Source organism: Clytia hemisphaerica, unplaced genomic scaffold (assembly GCF_902728285.1).
Source record: "Clytia hemisphaerica strain Z4C2 unplaced genomic scaffold, Clytia hemisphaerica genome assembly, whole genome shotgun sequence".
In the NCBI taxonomy this organism is placed as follows: domain Eukaryota; kingdom Metazoa; phylum Cnidaria; class Hydrozoa; order Leptothecata; family Clytiidae; genus Clytia; species Clytia hemisphaerica.
Genome location: NW_027104093.1, coordinates 54,434 through 77,743, shown reverse-complemented (window position 1 = coordinate 77,743; position 23,310 = coordinate 54,434). Strand labels below are relative to the sequence as shown.

The window sequence follows — 23,310 nt, the reverse complement described above, 5'->3', positions numbered from 1 at the left end:
AATGAAGCCAGCCTTATCAACAATGCATGCTAAAGGACATAGCATACAATGCCAGGTTTTTATTTTCATTTTATGATATATTGTATTTTACATACTAACTAACATGAAAGTGAAGAGTCTGTACTCATAAAGAAGGGTTTGTACGACTCCCTTATTAAATATTTATTCAAATAGTTTCAAAAATATTTCTTCTTTAAAACCTTCAATAAGAAAATTTTGAATATTCTTAAAAGAAAGTGAGCAAAATTTCCCAAAAACCTACTTCGGTGAAAAACATTGTTTAGGTTAACATTCTTTTTTCTTGCTTTTTGTAGGTAAATTGGGATGGGTTATGGATAGAAGGAACAGGCAGGTCGACAGGAGAAGAAACTGAGCAATTCTTTAGTTTAGATGTCGAAATACAACCAAATATCAATTTCCTGAAAGTAAGTACCGGGTGAACCACGAAAAAGTATGAGAGTTTGGCAACGTGGTGCGGCCAGGACAGTGTGATTTTTGGAGAAATTAAGTACTTTCATTGATATTTTTCTGAATAGAATTGCTCAAATTTAATACCCTCTTTTTCACGTTGTTTGATGCTTTTGTAAAGTGTTGATTTTTACCTATTATTGCACATTCAGTCGTACAATTAACGATTACATTAAGGGAATAAATTAATGCAAGAAATAATTAAAGCGGAACTAATTAATGCCAATTTAAATTTATGGGGTGTCATTCGCATTAATTTATTCCGCATTTATCAATTCTTGAATTAAATTATTCTCTTAAGGTAATCACGAGTAACAATGAGAAAACTGTAATTTGTCCGAGTTCGTAAGACGAAAGATTTACTATCCGCAAAATTTTAGTACAGCTAAAACGAGATTGAATGAATGATGAAGCTAATACCAAATAAATATTTAAACTTTATAATATTTTTATTTTATGCTATTAGGACGAGAGGAAACAATTACAGAGCATGCGATACATTGGAATCGGATTAAAATTGAATCTCTAGTGCAAAGTCTTGTGAAAAATTCAAAGGGGTAACGCTTGTCAATGTAATTTCTTGATGTTCCAAATGATTTGTCGCCTTCTTATTCCCGACATCTTACTTTCATTTGATCATTTTTGATTGGTCAGCAATCGGTAATTTTGGACTAACCTTCTTAAAAATATATATGTATATTCTATTATTTGCGTACTCAGCCTTTTAAAACAAAAGAAACAACAATTAACTCTCCTGCACTTACCACAGGAAAAAAATGTTAAAAGTACAGGCCTGGGTTTGGTATGGGAAAATGGAACAACCTTAGCCATTTTCCAGGCCTCAGTTTTTTTCGGGGCCGGAAAAGACCAGTTTCCAAGCCTGTGATTTTTGTTCAGGTTTAGGAAGTGGTCATTTGCGGCCGCGAAAAAAAACAAGGCCTGGGATTTTAACATTTTTTCCGAATACGGCACGCTCCTCAAATCTATTGTTAGATCTGTTCCAACATATTTCATCTCTATATCATAAAGAATATTCCCTTTAATACTATAAATATTTGTTGCTCTCGATCTTAACTATCGTTTTGGCATAATTTATATCTATAATTTGGTTTTCAGGTAGAAAGAGAATGGGAAAATGCTCGGGAAGATTTTTCAACTCATGCTAAAAAGACGAGAATCAATACAAACAACATGCCAGCTATCGTGGAAGATATCAAAGCTGCTGCACTTCCAGGTAACATATTTTTGGATATAATTGAGTTCCCAGTTTGAATATAACTGAGTTATAATCCAATTTGAAGCACTCAAGGAAGATGAACAGTTCGTGTTGGTCTTTATGGATCTGAAGTCTCTAAAATCGAATTCAATCAACTCGATACCAGCAAGTTCTTTACAAAATACGTGTGTAATGGGCTCGAAGGGTTCGATGAATTGAAAATTATTCCTGGAACATTAAAGGCAAAAGAATCTCTTTTGGAAAGATTGGCCAAAATTGCATATGTAGATATTGAACAAAGTATCTCCTTGACCATCACTGAAAGAATCATTCCGAGAATTCAATCTGAAATCCAAAAGCACTTTTTTGATAAAGTCTTTTGGTCAGCGACTTTGAAAAAGCGTGGAGGTATTAAACCGTTTAACAAACCCTCTTAAAAACTAAAACTATTCTCAGAATTAGATCATATTTGAACCAAGAGCAGGCAGACTTAATATTTAATAGTTTTATATTATCTACTTTTAAGTATTGCCCTCTCATTTGGATATTTTGCAGTAAGATGACCCACAATCTTTTCAATGAACTCATTACAGAGCCCTTAGGGCTAAACAAAATCTTCTCCATCTTAATTATGATGAGCTTCTGGTCAAAGCAAATTGAGTATCAATTCATACTCAAAATCTCCAACTCATGCTAGTGGAAAATTGTAATAAGAGTGTCAACAATATTGGAAATAAACTAGGCTGGGACCATTTTGAAATTATCCAGCGAGAAAGCAGGGAGTGATGAGGATATGTTACTTTCATTTTAGATAAATGTAAAAGAAGATCCGTTTACCGTATGCATAATTGGCAAGTGCACCAATGCTATCAAAAAGAATTTGGTCCTACTTGAATGCACCAGAGGAAGTAAGATCAATGAAAATGAAAAACTTAAAATATACCAAAGAAGTTTTCCGTGGATCTACAATCAAACCAACTAAAGGTTACAAGGTAAAACTTTAAGGAGTTACTTAAGATAACTTCCTTAAACAATTTATTACTACGCCTCTATACGGTAAATTGGGAAACCTTCACTATCAGCCTATCAGTTCTACCGATTAAAGTGTTGGAATCTAACCTATAGGGAGATCGATTTTAGAGACGGGTTTATTCATTGTAATTCATTCAGTGTGTTCAGTGTTATTTCATTTCGAAAATCTCAGTATTTTGGAAGAAGTACTTCTTTTTTTAAGCATCAAAGTCATTTATCATCTACAGTAAAACGTTTTTTACAGCAATGTTTTAAGAGCAGTGATTATTTTCTTTTTTTGATTTTTGAAGCCGAAGATAAAAGATTACTCGCTGAACTGTACATGAAGATAAAACGATCTGAAGAAGAACTCGATCTGAAGAAGAACTCGATCTGCTGAAACGAGACATGAATAGATATTTGTCGTTTTATCGAACAAAAATTACTGAACTGGAATATATCATAGTAAGTATCAGAATTTGTCTTGTGATAGGGGATGTATATCTTCTAAATTAATCTTGTTCAAGGTTACTTTTATTAAAAAAAGGGTAGTCTAACTTAAAGTCAAAGACGTGACTTTATGTCAATTGACGTCAAATTCCAAGTAGAAAGTGATGGATTTATCGATCTTTGAAACGTCAAATTACTCGAGTTACATCAAGAATTCGGTGATATCCGCTGAAAAGTCTTCTATATATTTTTTTGAGAGCTTTCGAATGGTATAAGTGTTTAGGCTTTAGCGACTTTGAATTTCACGTTTTCCTGGGGTTGGAAATTTAGCTTGGAAACCGCAAAAATCGTTGCTATGACGTCACTAGGGCCGCCAAGTTTTTGGCACCACTTTTAAATCATATCTTCTAATGGTGGATGACATCTGTTTGGTAGAATATTCACAATTTGAACCATTCGACCCTTATCGACTCTACTAATCGTATGTAATTCATTTTTCCTCCTAATTTATATTTCCCCAGGAGACCGAATCGAATAATGCAGTTGAAATTATTATGGCAAAAAGACGCTTGAGTTTTGCACAACATCAACTCGCTGACGGTGTTCAGTATTTTTCCACAATTTTTAACGCCGGACATTCGATTCCGATAGAATTTCGAATTAATTTTGAAGACGATGAAAATCAACAAGTGGAAGAAGAAACTTTTGTTCCTCAAGAAGATTTGGTAATTCCGCTGCTGAGTCATGATATGTTGAAAGACCTGGCAGTAGAGGTCTCTAGCAATTTCAACATAGATGATTGTTTGATGAGTATTGATGGAAATGTTAGTAGCCCTTCGATCTCAGTCAAGGAGCAATCGGTGGTCGAAACGGAAGCTCTGCATGTACCGTGATTTCACTTTAACTGGTTATTATGAGACGAGCTCAAAGTGTCACTGATAAAGTTTTAACTTTTGTCTTGATTTCAAATGAAATCTTATGCATTCATCAGAGAAAGTAATGAAGATTTTTTTTTTTCGATTCCCACGCGAGCCCACCTAACGGTGCATGTGTTTATATGGTACCGGTTGAACACTTCGATGAATTTATGAGAGAAATCTTTAAGGAACAATATGTGAATATTGGAGTCTTCACATGTCAATAACTTCTTTATTTTTACATAATATAGTAAATTCATCCAAACTTTCTGGTTTAGAACCTTTTGCAAATAATTATTTTGATCTTTTTGTGTGCGTATGACTTAATCCAGGTTTTTTAATCGATTTTTAGTAGAAAACAAGAATTTATTTAAATCTTGATTTATTTCTGTGCTCATTTTCTTTTTCGTAAGGAAACTTTTATAAGCATAATTAAGCTGAAACTTAAATCGATCATGACTGCTAGGCATACCTTTAAGCACAATTGCTAAAGTTTTGTGAAACGAAATGAAGAACACCGAAATTTGCCCTCACAAACGGGTGTTGCCTTTAGGAAAAATGATGCAATCTAACATTTACATACCACAAGCATCCCCCAATAAGTTTTTCATGGTTTTTGTATTATGAATTTTTCAATTATTTTATACCCTGTACCGAAAATACAGTAATTTTCTTTTAACATAATGGTGGACATAATATTTGATACAAATTTGCAAAGCACAAATAATTTGAATTTGCTGTAACTTATGGTTTGAAATATATAGTTTTAACTCTTGAGCTTTAACATTTGAGTCATTTGTATTCCACGGTATAGACCCCAAATATCTTATATAATACACAGAAAACCGAAACTCTATCTAATGTTTTAAGATATCTGTGGTGTAGACAGACTGTGACGTCAATGTTTGCGTTGTTCTAAGTAAAAAGGCATGGAAAGGGGGAGTTTCTAAACGTCGACAAGAAATGACGACCACGACCGGCGACCAGATAAATTTGGGTTATCAAGTTTTTCCTTTCTCCAACATAGAGTGTCTCTCCTAATCATTTGAATATATATTGAAGAGTACATAAGCTCGACCCTGTCTCATCTATTTAAAACAAAATGCCAAATACGTAAAACAACCATTTTGACGAGCTTGATTATGGTGTCAATTTCTATCCTTTTGAATTATCAGCATCAAAATAATTAATGGAACAAAATATTTTGAAATTGGTTTGAAAAGCTTTGCATTTCATCATCAGATTATTATTTCTGTCGAAATTAATCATTTTGTCAGCATAAAGACAATAGAATAATTGATTAGATTTATATCTCTAAAACAGGCCTTCCCAATTTTTTCCTACCGACAAGTTCTATCTATTTATACTAAAGGCATCTCATTTCAGCATAATTAAAATATTTTGGCAACAAAGCTTAAACATCATACTTAATAACCCTGTCAATATTTTTGTCAAATAGTGTCACTTTGTCAAGAAAATGACTGGTTACTTCAAAGGTCATTTTTGGTATTCTGAGGACTCTATTTAAACGTTGTCTACGGTGGAAGGAGCAGACAAACTCGATAATCCAAATTTATCTAGTCGCCGGTCGTGGTCGATGTTTAGAAACTCCCTGGAAAAGGAAGTAGTTTCCACTTTTATTGTCGTGAATTTAAAAGGCGGTTACTTATAAACAAAAAGGATAAACTCGTAATCAATTATACTGTTTGTCCGAACAATACCATAAAATATATGAGCTCTGTCAAACATATTGCCCTTGCAAGCTCGGGACAATACTTTTTGACATTGGTCAATATTTTACGGTATTGCCCTCGCATAAAATATTACAACCTAGGATCTCAACAATGGTAGAATTAGACTAGAGTCTACTACTGACTGAACTTTGCTTTTTGATGATTTATGATGACGCTGATATAGCCTGGAAGCCATTAAACTTGTCCAAATCAAAATCATAGTGCGGAAAGTGGTCTGATTCCCCCCTTCTTGGCATCCCTCCAACCTTTGAGTTTTAGTGAAAATAAGGTAACAGTTCTGGAAAATAACCTACAATACGGTGGGCTTTTGAATGAAAATTTCTGATCCTCATCCTTTCTTCATTTTTTTGGAAGGTGTCATCCCCCTAAAAAGAGGGGATTCGAACTATGGAAATAGCCAATGAATTAACGTAGAAAGGCTGAAATCACTGTTCTCGCCCGAACTGAAATATCCTCCATGAACAAATTTTTTCTAGAAGAGCGCAATCCCCCCCAACGTTAGATCTGTAGATATTCCTTTTAATGACATCACCAGTCATTTCTTTATCATTTATTTGTCCTTCCCGATTTTTATTACAGAGCTAAAAGTTTGTATAACTCGAATGCCTCCTTCTTTCGAACAAAATTCGCTGGGAACCGTGATAACTCAAACCCTCCATAAATTGATCAACTGTTTGCCATGAGATGAGAGACAACTTTTACGTTTTTTTTTTCTCAGGGTCTTCAAATAATGGGGAGATTATGTGAATTTTACAAACCTCCTCTAAAACTCGAAATGTCTCTTTAACTCGAACAATTTCCTTTTCCCTCTGGTTATTTGAGTTAGTTATGCCGGAGACTCTACTCCCACTGTACTGTACTTTTCTACGGGCTGTCTTAGATAAACACTAGTTAATTCTATCATTTTTTCTCCGAGATTTTCTCTAACTGTATTTGCAGAAAATACTGAACTGCTCATGGGACCATCTACATAGAACTATGCGCCGAAAAGTAACGAAAATCAACTCTCTACCTTGCTTTTTACCCTGGACACATACTTAAATGGGATAAATTTCCGCGCGGGGATTATAAATTTCGCAGATTTCACGGATGTCATCCATGTCATCCACGAAATTTAAGTCCCGATGGAAATCGTCGAAATATTGTCTTCCTATATAGAGCGCTATCGGCGAATCATTCAAGAACTTGAAAATGGCCCTATGTAGCGAAGAACTAAAAGCACGACTCGGAAAAAGATTGTACGGTATTTTCTCAAACTTCTTTATTTGATTTCCTTGATTTATTTAATGGAATTTTAATTTCTCCGAGATAATATTAACTAAGCAATTATAGATGCAATTAAGAAAGATGTTCTCCCATTAAAAAGTTGTAAAAATATTTCAAAGAGTACTCTAGTCTAATCTACATCAGGAGTTAAGAATCCTTAAACACAAGAATGAACATCCACTCAAGCAGAATCAAAAACACACGCAAGATTGTGTAGGGGGACAATAAGCCCTACCCATTAACTCTGCTATATGCTCTTTTCTATTCAATTTACATACAGGGGAAAGATGCACAAATCAGTACAGATTTCCCTTCAATAAAAACTTTGAGAAAAACTAAATTTTGTAATCAATTCATCCTAAATGACTTGGATATTTAAGAACTGTTTTCTATTATCGATGTTTTTGTGATTTACAATAAAATTAATTACTGCAGTGGCATATAGAAAAAAATTATGTACTGCCTATATGACTCTGCACCTTCCATTAAATCAATGCAACAATATGATACTTTTCTTGGCAAAAACGTGTGGAAATTTTCTTCTGATACACGCAACGCTCTGGAGAGGTCAGGACCCGGGGAGGGGGGTACTAGGGTTGCGAGGTGACGGGGGTATGTCCGAGCCGAAAATCAAAAATCGACACTTTATTTGAGAGACAAAATTTTGATGATTTTGGGACCCTTTGAGAGACTTTTTCCTTAATTTTGGTAGATTTTTTCCAAATTTTCATTTCATTTTCAGTTTCATTTTCACTAAATTTTGGTCAAAATTTCTGGGATTCGTGACCCTTTGAGAGAAAAATTTTCGATTTTCGTGTTTTCGTGATTTTGGGACCCTTTCAGAGACTAACTTATGAATTTAACCCCTTTGACAGACTTTTGAGGCACGAAAAAAGGTACCCTTATGGCTCGCACATACCCGGCACCCATTTTGCTTGTTAATGTTAAGTAACCCCCCGGGGGTCGGGAAACTATTGCCCCTGACCGATCTTATCTTATTGCAGCGAATTTCATCAAAGAGAACTAATTTTTTTCTAATATATAACGCATGCATGCCATCCAAATCCAAGCAATAATAATAAATAATTTTTTCGGGACCTTAGAGAATGATAGGGAATGATGAAATGAAAAAAAAAATCACATTTAAAAAAAATTTTGTGACCCTTTTATGGGACTATTTAACTAAAAGTTTAGGCTGTGGCCAAGGTAAAGGGCCGTAAAGGGTATGGAATTTGAGCTGCTTTTTACAAAAAACCCTTTTAGAGTGATCTACGATTTTACCACCCTCCATTTGCATAGATAGGTCGGTAAGTCTAGGGAAACCCCTGCCCCCCGAAGCCCCGGGGTGTAGCAGCCAGTCGTTTTCATGCTATAAAAAGTCGGTTCCAATGTTCCAAAATACGGAGCTTCAACAGTTGAGGCCGACTGATTTTGAGGTGTGTCAGCAGTCAGAGCGACTTCCATCGGGTCTGTAGACCTTTGACCGATACTTTATCGATACTGCACTCGATATGACCGATACTTAATCGATACTGTTCTAGCTTGGAATACAGCACTCTTTTTTTTAATTAATATGAAGTTAATTTTCCTTTTGGAATCTTTATCGGCCTTTTTCCAAAAGGTCGACAAAACTTGTACCTAGTCTACAAAACTTGCCGTTTCGAACGAAGTCCATGTGGTTGGCAGTTTGGTATGGTATGGTTTTCCTGGTTATAGGTCATAGGTACTGATGAAATGTGGCTGGTCTATGGAATATTGGTATATTCTGGGCTATTCTAATTTTAAACCAAACAAAAAGGGGAATTGACCAACTTTTCAAGGGGGTCTGAACAGTAGTGTGGTGGGTACAGGTAGGTAGGGTAGTAGGCCAAGCAAGCCAAGGCTGGGCTGGCCTGGGCTGGGGGCTGGGCAGTTAAAAGTAGAATTTTGGCCAGTGGCTTGTAGGCTTGCAGGCCCCCTTTTTGGTTTTGATCCCATAGGGATCCTTGTAGGGGCACCAGTCAGTTACATCAAAATGCCTCGAAAATGTCAATATGAAAATTTCGTAATCAGAGAACGTATGTCTCGCTCATTATAAAAAGGCCGAGACAAACTTTCAATAATTGGATTGTAACATTGAGTTAAGTCTCTTTTGTTAAGTCACCAGGGGGTAAATAAAACAGACCTTGATACATTTATCGTTCGATTCAACTTGACCATTCGTTTAAAACTCAGCCTCCTAAATATTTGGGGTAGGTAAAATATGTACAAAGAAATTCATACTTTTCCAACCCGGCGAATCTTTAAAAAAGAAGCGAACAATAAAATATAATTACCCTTTCCAAATAAACCTCTTCGGTGGCGTGCGTAGTCTACTCTGACGTAATTGTAAAATTTATGTGATGGGAGTTTGACATAGTAATGTAATATTGTTTGGGGAATTACGAAGTTCTCTGGAATTTCGATTGCATTTATTCAGGTTGATTTTTTATGACTTCTAATGGTACTTTTTCTAACGAGTTTGATTACTCTGTTCTCACACTTATGTCTTTTTTTTTCGCGTCCTTTTCCGTGATTACTTTTATTTATATTTTTAAAGACAGGTAAGAAGGCATATTGATGTAACTGCCAGTAGGGTTTGGAACTTTCTTAATTAAGGTCTGTAAATTACACGCTATATTGTGAATGAATGACAACTTCCTGTCGTGCCTCGATGGCGCAAGCAATTAGGCATTGGGTTTGTAAATCAAGGTTGCTTGCATTTGGTGGTTCGAGCTGGGGTCGGAGACCTGTTTCACCGATACGGGCAAATTTCAGAAAAATACTTAGAAAACAGTTAGAAACACTTCAGAAAGATAGAAAATCAGGATAGAAGATAGGAAAGTAGAAAATAGGGGGAAAATAAGAGACGATGCACCCTGGAGTATGATATCGCTTGCCAACCAACATGCATAGCTCAAATGAAAGACCTGGCTTGTCATTAAAATACAAAGTTATATCAAAACAAAAATGGTAGAGTAGAGCTGCGAGTTGTATTTTAATGACCAGCCAGGTCATTCATTTGAGGGCTATGCATGTTAGCCTCCACTGACAGTCGGGCACATCCTGGCAAATGAACGGGGTGAGCATTTGCATGGGGTATTCGTCACCCAGTGTAAATGAGATAGGACGTCTCAGGCTAAAAGCGTAAAAATGAATAAAAATGAACTTCAAACTGAAAATGGGAAAAAAGGAAGAAAACTGGGAACTTTATTTTTTCGTTAAAAGTTTCTTCAATCTTCGAAGACAAAATTGACCCATGGAAAAAAAATTTCATCTATGCAGTTCTTTAAAATGAAGCAAAATATTTCAAACCCGGTTCAATTGCGTGGGGTATTCAGCACTATTACATCACTTTTGTTTTCGACCCCTTGCATTTGCCACCAATCACAAGTGAAAAATACCCCGTTCATTTTCCAGGATGTGCCTGACTGACTGATGCAAGTTACCCAATCTCACGGTAAATAAACCTTTTTTCAAAGAGGCAACCCTGTTGAATAATTATGTAGTCCAGCCATACAAACAATGCTAAACAATGCATAATTACTGTTTCATGCTTATTGTAATAATTATGCATTGGTGTATCATTGTTTTCTGCTGGACTACATAATTATTCAACAGGGTGGCCTCTTTGAAAAAAGGTCTATAGTCTACAAATATAGACAGCTCCAGTATAGATTTTGCTATTAAGTGGCCATGTGACTCCCACCATGCTAACATGCATGAAAAATGGCCACATTTTACTGGGAAGATAAAGGCAGTCCTGTTTCAAATTTGGAACTTAAATTGTAAGCATACTCGTAACTAAGAAATCAGGCATATTGTTTACTATCATGAAAAAGAACTTTCACATTCTGAGTGTAATTTTCATTTACATATTTTTTTCCTTTATAAGCATTGCAATTATAAGCATCTAGGTTCAGATATGGGAAATTTAAGCATATCCTAAGCATTACCTCAACCCTAAGTTTATTTTTAGTAGGGATATTTTGTTTTTTCTGTGTGTTTTTTTCTGACTAACTCCCTCTTTCCCTAGTTTCATTTTTATAACTTAGCCAAGAATTCTGATATGCAAATTTGAGCAAGTTTTAAGCCTGATTCACTTCTTTGTAAGTAACATTTTTTGGATTTTTATATGCTAATAAAAAGAGAACATGTAAGGTTATGAAAATTACCCTTTTTGAAAGTATAAATTCATCCACTAATAAAACATTTTCTAAGGAAGAGGTTTTCAGCCTTTAACTAACTAATGCACTTTTCAAGTTTTCCACACTATTATTGTCAACAAGATTTACTTGCTGTTCACTATGTTACTTTAATTTATAAGGAAAGAAGCCCTCGTGGTCGTGAAAAGAATTCTTTTCAAGTTTTTTTTTAGCTTACAAAGATAACTACGAAATTGACCTGTCTTCACCAAGGATGAAAATTAGCGAAATATACAATGATTTTATCAAAACTTTCCCAAAAACATCTTCGAAAGCATTTGGGTCTTTGGTCAGACAAGCTTTTCCACAAATCGAGAAGAAAAACTCAAATAGTTCTGCTTATTAGACCAATTTAAAGAAACGTTCAAATAAAGGTTGGTTTCCTACACTACCAGTTGATTTTTATATCTATAGATATAAGTTAGATCATCTGTATATCTGAAAATCCCAGGTTAAGATTATAGTAGAGGCCACTATGTCTTCCCGTGTGCAGCAGCTTGTGCAAAGGGATTTTATGATTGAATATTGTTCCTTGAATGTAGAAGATCAAAATTTGAGAGGTGGGGCCGGGTGTGACTACTCGTTGCCATGGAAACTGACGTCATTGGTTACTATGGCAACCAAAATAAAAAGTTGTCAAAATTGAAAAATTTTTGTTTCATTCGAAAGAGCATGAAAAACTGATGAAGAAAAAGGTCACAACCTATATCTGAAAATGAATATATTAGGAAATATAAAGGAAATAAGGCAAAATGACGTCATAAAACGATGACGTCATCGAAAAATCAAAATTTGCCAAAATTCGAAATTTTTTGTTTTTTTGAAAAGAAGGCCCTCCAGTGAACATAAAATATTATTACGAAAAAGTTTGAAAATTCGTTAAAAAAAGTCTATTGATCAAAAATTGACAATTTCATTTTTTGCCTGTCGAAGGTTGGAGCTTGCCCAAGCACATTACAGGCAAAATTTAAAAATATCAATTTTTGCTCATAGACTTCTTAAAAAGGATTTTCAGACTTTTTCATAATAATATTTTTTGTTCACTGGAAGGTATTCTTTCCAAAAAACCAAAATTTTTTGAATTTTGGCAAATTTTTATTTTTCGATGACGTCATCGTTTTATGACGTCATTTTACCTTATTTCCTTTATATCTCCTGATATATTCATTTTCAGATATAGGTTGTGACCTTTTTCTTTATCAGTATTTCATGCTCTTTCGAATGAAACAAAAATTTTTCAATTTTGACGACCTTTTATTTTGGTTGCCATAGTAACCAATGACGTCAGTTTCCATGGCAACGGGTGGTAACACCCGGCCCCACCTCTCAAATTTTGATCTTCTACATTAAAGGAACAATATTCAATCATAAAATCCCTTTGCACAAGCTGCTGCACACGGGAAGCTTTTTCGCGACATAGTGGCCCCTACTATTATTAAATCTCTAATGATACACATTTTTTTATAAGCATAGGGTAAATTTTTGCATGCCTCATGCTTAGCAAAATTATTTTTTTGAGCCTCCAATATGCCTATGCTATTTGCGCATTATTGGTGTTTTTTTGTAATTTGAGGGATAATAAATGCTTTGAAATTTTGTAAAATGGGAGGCTTAGCATATGCTTAGGCAATACCTAAGTTTTTGCAAGATTTGAGCCTGGATATGCTTATAGGTGTTATGCTTATAAAAAATGTGTAGTTGGCATAAATGTAGGCCTTCAGATAGGTTTTTTGGGATCTTTTGATGAAAATATAATCCAAAATGACACACAAGAAAGCACCACTCTATTATATTTCTCTGATTTATGAAATTTATTTTTATGATCATGAAACAAGAAACAAAAAATATTCATCTGGTCTTTTCGAAAAGAGTTATGATAATAGCATTGTAAAAAGTAGCATTTGTTTGAATAAAATTAGGACGACCTTCCCCCTAAATCTGCCTACTTTTGACTATTGGATTTAATAAAGAAAATTGACAAAATGCGTTAAACTCTTTTACGTCCTGGAATTTTCACAGATGAACAAAATGATGATCCGTTTGGTCATAAAGCTAGTGTTCTACATATAATTTATCAAATGGAAAATCTTTTTTTAAACAAAGAAATCCAATCAGGAAAAATTTGGGTTCAAAATATTTAGCTTCAGAACACTTTCAGTTTTGACCTTTTAAGGAGATTTTTTTTAATGTGACCTGCTTCTTTTTTTAATAAGAAGTGCAGAAAATGATGATCCCTTTAAAAATCTGAATAAAATTAAAACCCCCTCTTGCTAACAATGTTTTTATCAGACAATGCCAATGTTGTTTTTTGTAGTCAATGCTAGACTTCACAAATCTTCTACATTTCTTTGTAATAGAGAGTGTAAAAGTTTTTTAAAATGCCCCCCCTAGATATAAGGGATATAATGTTTGACATAAAGGGTACAAATTAAATATTATCTCTGTATCTCTGTTTCATGGTGGGAGTTTGTATGGAAATACCACACAGACTTGTTACGAGTTTCTTTGGGTCAGAGTTTGCTGCTAAAAACACTTTGGACTATCATGTAAGAAAGAAAGATATCTCCTATGCCAACACATTTTTAATCATAGATAAGTTGCTTAATGCAGTTTCCTTTCTCCATGACAACAATGTTTTTCATGGGGATATCAAACCAAATAACATATTATTAGTTCTATCTAGGAACAGAATTTCAACTTTAAGTTGATTGATTTCGGATGCAGCTCTCTTATAACTGGCAATGAAAACAAGATCTACAGGGGTATTGAAACAAGGGAGGCCCAATCTGTTTCTTTGCTGATCCAATGTGTTAAACATACACCACCTGAGGTATTTCATGGATACCCTAGAGAAGCAGTTTCAGTGATCTATATGGTATAGGTTACACTGGTAAAAAAGTCATTTCAATCAACCAAGAGAGCATTGTACAAAAAAATAAGGCCCTCTTTTCTGCACTGCAAAGTTGCACCCACGTAAATCCTTACACAAGACCTTCTATCGTGGACTTAAGAAACTTGTCAAGGATGCATCATCATGATAGTATATGATCATAATTTTAACTTTGTGTATCAGTAAGAAAATGCCGAAATTGAGGGTGAAATATCCTTAACGTATATTATTTACATTTTCAGAGTTGAGCCATTAATACAAATATAAGAACCATGAGAAATGACCTTTTTGAGAGTTTGACACACTTCTTAGTGCACATCGAGAAGCTAAAATTTAGTTATTTTATATTAGCCATGAGTTCTAATCAGGGGCAAGAAACACCAAAAATCTCATGTTTTAGGAAAAAAGTATTGATGCGAGTCTAAAGCATGTCCCCCGGAAAAAGATAGACGGAAATCTAAAATCGCTAGCAAAGACAGGTATGGGTATTATTATGCGAAAAATCTAAATTATTGATTCGTGAATGAAAAAAGTCTAAGCCAAAATAATCCACTTTTTACGATATTACAATAGTCAGATATCCAGTCACCGTCGATTTTGCTTTCAGATACCTTAAGGGAACTATTTTTTTGCGGGAACTAATTTTTGCGGTTCGCAGTTCAAGCAGGTTCAAGTTTTAATATTTAATATTTGCGGGAACTTAGTTTTGCAGATTTCTCACTTGAAAGAAAATTAGAGCCGTACTGTGAATTATTGGACCTTTGTTTTTCGAATTTTTTTGCAGGAACTTAATTTTACGGTTTGGGCCTAAATCCGCCAAAACCGCAAAATTTAGTTCCCGCAAAAACCCGGGGGGGGGGGCAGTGGGTTTACCAACTGACGGTATGTGCGGCGAAAAAATTGGCTTTAAGAATCGCACCCTTACAGTGCAGAAAAAAAATCGGTGAAAGTCATACCCTTACAGTGCATTTTTTCAAATTTTAGCAAAAAAAACCAAGATTTTCGAGCAAAGATTTGCAATTTTTCTCAGATTTGCTTAAATTTCCACCCTTACAGTGCATTTATCAAAAGTCCACCCTTACAGTGCATTTCTGATATTTTGAAAAACATACCCTTAACCGCCGCACATACCCGTTGGTCAATTTGCCTGACTGCCCCCCCCCCCGGGCGCAAAAAATAGTCCCCTTAAGGTAGAAAGTAAATTGCAATATCTTCAAAAAACATGATTCATTATTATTTTCTTTTCTTTTAGCAATAACTAATAACAGATACAAATATTAAAATCATTCGGAAGAAAATGGCAGGCAAAAAAGAGGTATGTCTTTGTACTTATATTCCACTTACAAGAGTGATTTTAATATTTGTTTTAAACCTATTACAGATTTCAGCCTTTATAGAAATTTGAAGGCCTTTTAACTTTTTTAAAGGAGGGGAAATCGTTTAACGAATTAAAATATATTTTACGGTCAAAGAATTCATAGCTACTGTACTTATGTTTAGAAATGTCAAAATGAAGACTGCATACGGCTTTTGTCAGCCAACCAAGCTGTGTGTCCTGGCTGTAACTTCAAGCAGCAAAAGGAAAAGAAAAAACTTGCAGTAGAGTACACTGTGCGAAAAAAGGTTAAATTATAATATATATCGTCTGGCTGGGGCTGGCTGAGCTGCTATGTTGACAATTTTCGTCGTAGGACTAAGAAATAAGGAGTAAATATTCGATTCGATATTTTGAGATATTTTCAAATCATTTTGGAGGCTATCACATAATTTAGTCGTTGTTCATGTGTTTGGATTAGGAGACAATTTCAATCATTTATGACGATTGTCAGCATAAAAATCAAAGTACTACAATAGAATAAGTTTTGAAATTTGTTTTTTATTTTGTTCAAGAAGCTTTCATTGATTACACGCTTTTTTTGTTGGAAAGAATCTCAACACGTAATAAGCGGATGGGGGTTGGAATAAGAAAGTTTAATTAGGGGAGGGGTACACTTATTAGGTAGTATAAAACATGAGAAGTGACTTTTTTGACAGTTTGGAACTTTTTAGTGCACATTGAGTGCTAAAATTATATTTGTACCCTATTAAACCTTCAGCTTAAATCGAATAAAAAACCATTTATCTTTGTTACCATATTTAAACGACTTTATTATTATCAAAATCTGTGAAACTTCTCAGAATATTCTTTCGATTTGCCAATTTTCACCCTGATATTCTTACAGAAGTTATTCTCATAAAAAAGCGTGTACTAGCTGATTCATAAAATATAAAGTTTTGGTCGCTAATTTTTTCTTAGGTTGCACTTAATCCGGACAAACAACGGACTGAACTTAAAACGCATGGCATGGAACTGAATGACTGACTGACTGAATGAGGAATTGATTGGTTTATTTGTTGAATGACTGACTGACTGACTCACTGATTGACCGACAGACCGACTGACCAATTTTTCATTTTAGTTCGGCTTTAAGTTTTACACTGTTTAATGCCGACCTGAATTGACAGGACTGGGTACCAAACTGAAGGGATGCTAAATAAAAATGTCATTGATTTCTGAAACTTTTTCTTGGTGTTTTTTTATAGAATTTTCAAATCTTTTGGAATTTTTTCCATTTTTGTCTCAGAAATACGAAGAGGACTGTTGTCGGTTTGTTGTTTGTAACCCTTATTAAAAAGACTCAATTCTATTTTTAGGAATGTCAAAATGAGGATTGCAGTGCGAGTCTATTTTGCAACCAAATGACGTGCCATGAATGTGGCAAGAAACAGAAAAAAGTTGGCAAAACAGCCATCGATTACAAGCCTGTTGGTAAGATCTGTCTTACAACGGAGAGGTACAAAATTCATGGCAGGGTAAGAAGAAAAATTATGTTTTAATGAAGCTTTAATGAATTCTGAACAACTTTTGTTTCAGCCTGCCTCGCGTACATTAATATATGTAATCGCATGATAACGAGTGCAATTCGAAAATAATTGCACGAGTGATTTTTTTTGTTTTTAATTAAATTGATTGAAAAATCACGAGATATAAGGCGATTATATATACTAATGTACGCGAGGCAGGCGTCAAATTACAAACATCGCAAGGGTATCTAACTAGTTCTGGGCTAATCGGTGAAGAATAAATAGTAATAATTGGTATTTATTTTCATAGCTTATGGGTTTAGAAGAACAGCACCACCAAAATGGATTAGTGGTTTATCTTTCCAAGAATGGAAACGGTCACTCGATCGACCATAATGAAGAGGGCGCTTTCTTTTCCTGGTTTTTGAAGGAAGACAATGAAGGAAAAAAATTTCTTCCCTATCTAAAAGATCGTTTTGTTGAATGTGAGTTATTCTTTATTGCTATCACATATATATATAATATTATATATAGTAGGGACCAAGCCTTGAGTTCCGTGATATCTTTTTCAGATGTCAAACTCTACTCATGGCTCTGGTAAGAGCAATTCTATATGGTTTAATATGTGCAAAATTTAGTTTTCGATTTTCATAATCTTAGTCTTTCATAATCAAAGTCTTTGAAGTACGTCTTGTGTTCATAATTTTGGGCTCTATACAACTGAGAAATTTATTTTTCACAAAGATGACTTCAGAAAAAATGGCAATAACATACAAGTCAAATTTTTACAGTAAGACTAGCTATAATTCCTTTCGGTTTAGATAAGAGATGGTGGGATGCACGGTAATTACTTGATACCTTTAATTGAATTTCTAGGGTCCAAGTCTCAACAAACAGTAACCAACAACGGGACAGCAAACAACGAGATTGAGATTACCAGCAACGAAACAGCAATTAACGAGATTGAGATTACCAGCAACGAAACAGCAATTAACGAGACAGCAAACAACGAGATTGAGATTACCAGCAACGAAACAGCAATTAACGGGACAGCAAACAGCGGGATTGAGATTACCAGCAACGAAACAGCAATTAACGAGACAACAAACAACGAGATTGAGATTACCAGCAACGAAACAACAATTAACGAGACAGCAAACAACGAGATTAAGATTATCAGCAACGAAACAGCAATTAACGAGACAGCAAACAACGAGATAGAGATTACCAGCAACGAAACAGCAATTAACGAGACAGCAAACAACGAGATTGAGATTATCAGCAACGAAACAGCAATTAACGAGACAGCAAACAACGAGATAGAGATTACCAGCAACGAAACAGCAATTAACGGGACAGTAAACAGCGGGATTGAGATTACCAACAACGAAACACCAATTAACGAGACAGCAAACAACGAGATTGAAAGCGAAACGGATAAGAAACGAAAAAAACAACCGGAAAATAACAAGAAGAATTATCCTAAGAGGAAGAAGAAGAAGAATCAGGCGGGTTTGGAGAAAGTAGACGAAGACGTAGAATTAGTTATAGCAGCTCCTGTATGTGACCGTAAGTCCCTTGCTGGCAAGTGTGTAGGTCTCTACACGGAAAACCCATATGAATATTGGGTTTTTGGTGTGGAGAAGGTCTCTACAAAGTGTGTTCATGGTAAATTTTTCGAATGCTTCGATAGAGAAAATAGGCTTTATCGACATTATAGTGACGGCCAACACCAGTTCTATGCGAGTATCGTTAGAAGAGGAGTAGAGCAAAACGACTTCTTTTTTTTCCAACTGGAGAAGTCTAAAGAGGGACACCAAGTGCCTTTAATCGATCATCTTGCCTTGATGGCCAGACTCGAGCAGTGTGCTCAGTCCTCTCGTTGAGATTGAAACAAAGGAAAATAATATTTTAGAAATATTTTAGAAATAAAGCGAGAAATAACCCATTGTTATTTGGTAAAAATAACTACATGTCGGATTTAATTAATCGTCGTTGATTTTAGGCCTTGGTACCTCTCATTTGCTACCTACAAGCTTTTTTTATAGAGTTTGATCTGTAAGAATATATTGGTCAAATTTGCCTAAATTTTAAGAACAGAACTAAGAGGAGAATTAAACACCCTTTCGGTCCAAATAAAGAGTTGAAGAGTACTGGCGTGTATGCTGTAAAACTACCAAAATTGGTCAAGAACAAAGAAAGAAATATTTATACGTTCTAAAAAATAACCACTAAAATTTTGCAGATCGTTTTAAAGAGTTGAGAGACTAGTTTTATAAAAAAAATGCTGGCCCTTTTTTAACGATACTCTACGTAGATTACTAAATAATAACAACGGTCGCCCGTCACTATGATGTTGTTATTGTGTCTGTTATGATAATATTAATCACAGGGATTTAACTTAACCGCTTGGGTGTAAATTTACCTAGAAAAATATTATACAAGGTGTCCATAAGAAAAATTTATGCTTTTGGTATTTTCAAAAATTTTCCAACCCCCCCGGACCTTATAAGAACACCCCCTCCCCCCCCGTTTATTAATCTCTAAGAATATTTTCAGCTTTCAAAGAAAAGGCCCCTTATTATGTTCTAAATAGCCTGATTTTAGCCTAATTTTACCTTATTTTTGGTTTCAGAAGTACAATTTCCAACCCCCCCGGAAATTAGCCCCCCGTTTATTTGGAACCTAAGAGTAGTTATTTTGGACTTTGATAACAAAACATTTTTAATGCCTTGGGAATAAGAAAAGTCTTCGGCAAAGGCGAGCATGTTTTTACCGAGTTTTTTTGCAACTAAGCTGATAGTATACGTCTTTTAAATACTATTAGCTTAGAACCTTGGCTAGATAATTTTTGGTTTAGGAGTGTATAGTATATTATTATATCAACATTCTAGTGCTTGTAAACTTTTAATATTGTGGTAAATATTTTTTTGATCCGAATAATTTGCTGCAACGAAAAGAGTTTTTTTTGCTTTTTCCTTCCACATAAGTATGTATCATCTATCATTTGTACACGCTACCTTATCGGCCCTTTTTACGCCGGCCTTTATTGGCGTTATTTTTTGGCTCGTGGCGTAATAAGGGCCGGCGCCAAAAGGGCCAAAACTTTGCAATTTTTACTTAAAGGCGGCGTTAACTTTTGACCAATTTTTCTCGATTTAAAGGTATTTAGGTATGATTAGAAGATAGAAATTATCCATTCTTTTACTCCATGTCCAAAATTTCAAGAAAAACAGTGATTTTCAATGAAATTTTCAACAATTTACTACCGAAAAATGACATTTTAATATCAAATTCAGTCAATATTCACTGTTTTGGAGTCTAAATAGTGATTTCTACAAGTTCTGGCGTTATTCACGGCCTTAATTGGCATAGAGCCCAAAATGAGGCTGTGGCGTAGTAAGGGCCGGCGTAGAAAGGACCGATAAGGTAATTTACAATGTCCGCTTGATAACCATTGCTGCACTATTTCTCTCACCTCATTTTCTTATTCTTCTGAAAGTAAAGGAAATATTCCAAAACTTTGATTAACTGTAAATTTTTTTCTGGCAGATCTTAAAATGACAAGAAATCACGGGGCATTTGTGTATTGATTAGGTATATGTACAGTCAATGCTTAAGAATTTTCAAAATTTGACCCTGGATGATATAAGCGTTATGCCTATAGAAACAATGTTACAGTCGACTTTAAATATGCCCTTCAAATGAACACTACTTCCCACGCAAAGTGAAAATGATTCAATAAACGTCCGCCTTAAACAAATCCCCCCTTTGAAAGAACGCCTCGTCTCTGAGAAAGACATTCAGAAATTCAGTACTAATTTTCACGCAGCTTCAAACATTGCGCGTAATTATTTTGGGACAAAGTTATATCGGATCGCCAAAAGTCACCTTTATCTTTTTAATGAGGTTTAATAAGGGGGTTCGGTTATTATCAGTTAGGGTCAGTGTTGGACTCGATGGTCACAATATAGGGCCGAAGGTCCTCTCAGGGGCATTTTACCCAGTGACAAAACATGGGCTCCGCGTGAATATTAGTATCTTAATTTAAGAATCGCAAAAAAACAAAGAATTTTGAATAGCTCATCGCAGAAAAATTCTACAAAAAGTTTTGAATAGCTCATATTTAGCAGGGGGCCATTCTTTAAAACCCGTGACAACAATTTCCGGAGTGGAATTTTTTTTGCTCATTCGAAAGAAGAATGTATACTGTATATTTAGAAACTTTTTTGAGAGGGAGTAAAAAAATTAGGTCAGGCAATTTTTTCATGGGGAAAAGACTGACGTCACAAGCATTGACCCAAAATTTGACGAAATTTTAAAGTCGCTAAAACACAAATACTCCACTTAAACGGATATGGTCGATTTCTCAACCTAACCTAACTTGAGAAAATCAATGTCAAACATTGCTGAGAAAACGTCACTTTGGCACCGTTTTTCTCGAGTTACGTTGAGAAAAAAATAGCTGGACCCTCGGCTGGACCTAATCTACTATTAATTACTACTAATCTACTACTATCTATTTAAGCACATTTCTAAAAATTCGAAGAAAAAACTATTGGTATTGAAATTTTGGAACAACTTTTGTGCGTATTAGGCAATTAACGTTTTAACAACGTTGTTTTTGTGTCTTTTAATGGGTTTGTTGTCATTAAAACCCTTATTACATTCATTGGGTAATTAATCAAAATGTATTTTGATGATAAATCCTTTTGTTGAAAATGTCCAGGTTCAAAAGACAAACATATTTCAATAAAATTTTAAAACTGATTTTTTCACTATGGTCAGAGCCCTGGTAGTTTCCGCATTTCCATCGTTTCAATGTAAGATATTGAAGTTTAGATTTCAATGCAACATATTGAAATCATAACAGTATTCATATTCCCGCTTTCTTACAATTTCAATGTAGTGTATTGAAAATTGGATTTCAATGTCACATATTGAAACTTCAATGGTAATCCCGCCTTAATGTTATTTCAATGCAGTATATTGAAAACACGGGAAATTAGCTTTCAATGCAGTATATTGAAAAAAGGGCCGAGGATGGTCTGAAATTCCGGTCATTGGTCAAAGCCTCGTCATGTCTTTCAATTCTAGACTTCAGGGCCCACGACATGAAAGTGAAAACTTTTTTCTATTGTCTTTAGGTGCGAAAAAAAGATTGCGAGGGTTTTAGGGTGGTAAAACGGACAAAAAATGCCCGTGCGGCTATTGGCAATTTAAATAAATGTTTGGGTCGTACGATTGAACGATTCAAAGTAGACTGGAGTAAACAAAAAATTAAAGCTTTTCTCAATCGCATTCTGTCATATGCTCGTTTTATAGCACTTTATATTAGACTTTTTTCTCGGAAATTTGAAATTGTTCTTGAAATGCTTCATTGAAGGGTATTGGACCACACAAAAACTCAACCAACTCGATGAACAATCTAGTGGTAAAGATATTCTCCTAAAGAAAACATTTAAAAAACATGCACGGGAAAATATTTTTCACACCTTTTACAAAAAAAATTACGAATTAACATCAGAGAATCGAGCATGGGGTCTAATTTATATTGTATTTTAAGGGCATGAACAGAAAAATAAGAATAATATTGTAGAATGAAAAATTAGAGTCGTCATTTCAACTAAAAGATTTCTTCATTCTTCAAATCATGTCTTATTGTTTTTTTTTCACACCCACTGTAACTTTGTTGACCGATAGCTTCCTTCGTCATTACTAAGGTGTCTCTAATCAGAGTGGGTGTTCTAGACACCCCCTTCTCACAGATCCACAGACCCACTGGGAATCCTTCCCACTTAAAAAATTGGCCAATATATCGTCCCTGGTGGAAAATTAACCTCCAATTATCTTCTCTCCACTGAAAATAAACAAATCCTCACTGCAAAATATTTACTATTCTTTCCATCCCCACTATGCACTAAATTTTCTGACTTGAAAACAAAAGAATTGAAATCCTCATTCATTAAAATATTTGAGAAAATCAATCCCCATCGAGTTTCATTCTGTTATTTTTATATACCACAGCCACTGGTTGAAAGAATCCCACCGGGTCTGTGAGAAGGGAGTGTTTCTAGGTGGATAGTCTAACAATTTAGGGCTTTTAGACAGTCATTTGATTGTCTCATTGGTCAACGGTACGCTGTGACCCCCGCGCTCAGTTGGAATATTTGGTCAAAATTTCGTCTCCAGTGAAAATTTTTTTTTACAGTATCGGAAAATTGACTTTGATTCCATCCCTATTTGAAGTTCGAGGCCAAAAATTGTACTT

General features: G+C 34.8%; 1 protein-coding gene and 2 long non-coding RNA genes across 4 annotated transcripts; all 3 read left to right on the top strand.

Moving 5' to 3' along the window:
• The first annotated feature begins 387 nt into the window (after positions 1–387).
• Positions 388–3,079, top strand: LOC136812840 (uncharacterized). The gene is made up of 5 exons (XR_010847402.1): positions 388–425; positions 935–1,025; positions 1,585–1,702; positions 2,496–2,676; positions 3,007–3,079. It is a non-coding gene; the product is annotated as an uncharacterized lncRNA (long non-coding RNA).
• LOC136812841 (uncharacterized) lies at positions 3,074–4,846 on the top strand. The gene is made up of 2 exons (XR_010847403.1): positions 3,074–3,160; positions 3,667–4,846. It is a non-coding gene; the product is annotated as an uncharacterized lncRNA (long non-coding RNA).
• A 9,776-nt stretch (positions 4,847–14,622) lies between these two features.
• LOC136812839 (putative mediator of RNA polymerase II transcription subunit 29) lies at positions 14,623–18,997 on the top strand. Of its 2 annotated transcripts, XM_067069363.1 has the most exons (6): positions 14,623–14,674; positions 15,448–15,510; positions 15,696–15,818; positions 16,890–17,048; positions 17,350–17,524; positions 17,916–18,997. In XM_067069363.1, exons 2-6 carry the CDS (start codon positions 15,493–15,495, stop codon positions 18,923–18,925), a joined length of 1,485 nt encoding a protein of 494 aa, XP_066925464.1. In that variant the 5' UTR covers positions 14,623–14,674; positions 15,448–15,492; the 3' UTR covers positions 18,926–18,997. The 2 variants fall into 2 exon arrangements, with proteins under 2 accessions (XP_066925464.1, XP_066925466.1); XM_067069365.1 differs by lacking the exons at positions 14,623–14,674; positions 15,448–15,510 and having other exon boundaries at positions 15,735–15,818; positions 16,492–17,048; positions 17,916–18,996.
• Positions 18,998–23,310: the final 4,313 nt, after the last annotated feature.

Bases quoted from the DNA above. Each gene is read 5' to 3' on its own strand.
- LOC136812839 (XM_067069363.1), top strand. The intron at 17,049-17,349 runs GTAAGAAGAAAA...TTATTTTCATAG, and splicing joins GGTACAAAATTCATGGCAGG to CTTATGGGTTTAGAAGAACA. The intron at 17,525-17,915 runs GTGAGTTATTCT...TTGAATTTCTAG, and splicing joins AAAAGATCGTTTTGTTGAAT to GGTCCAAGTCTCAACAAACA.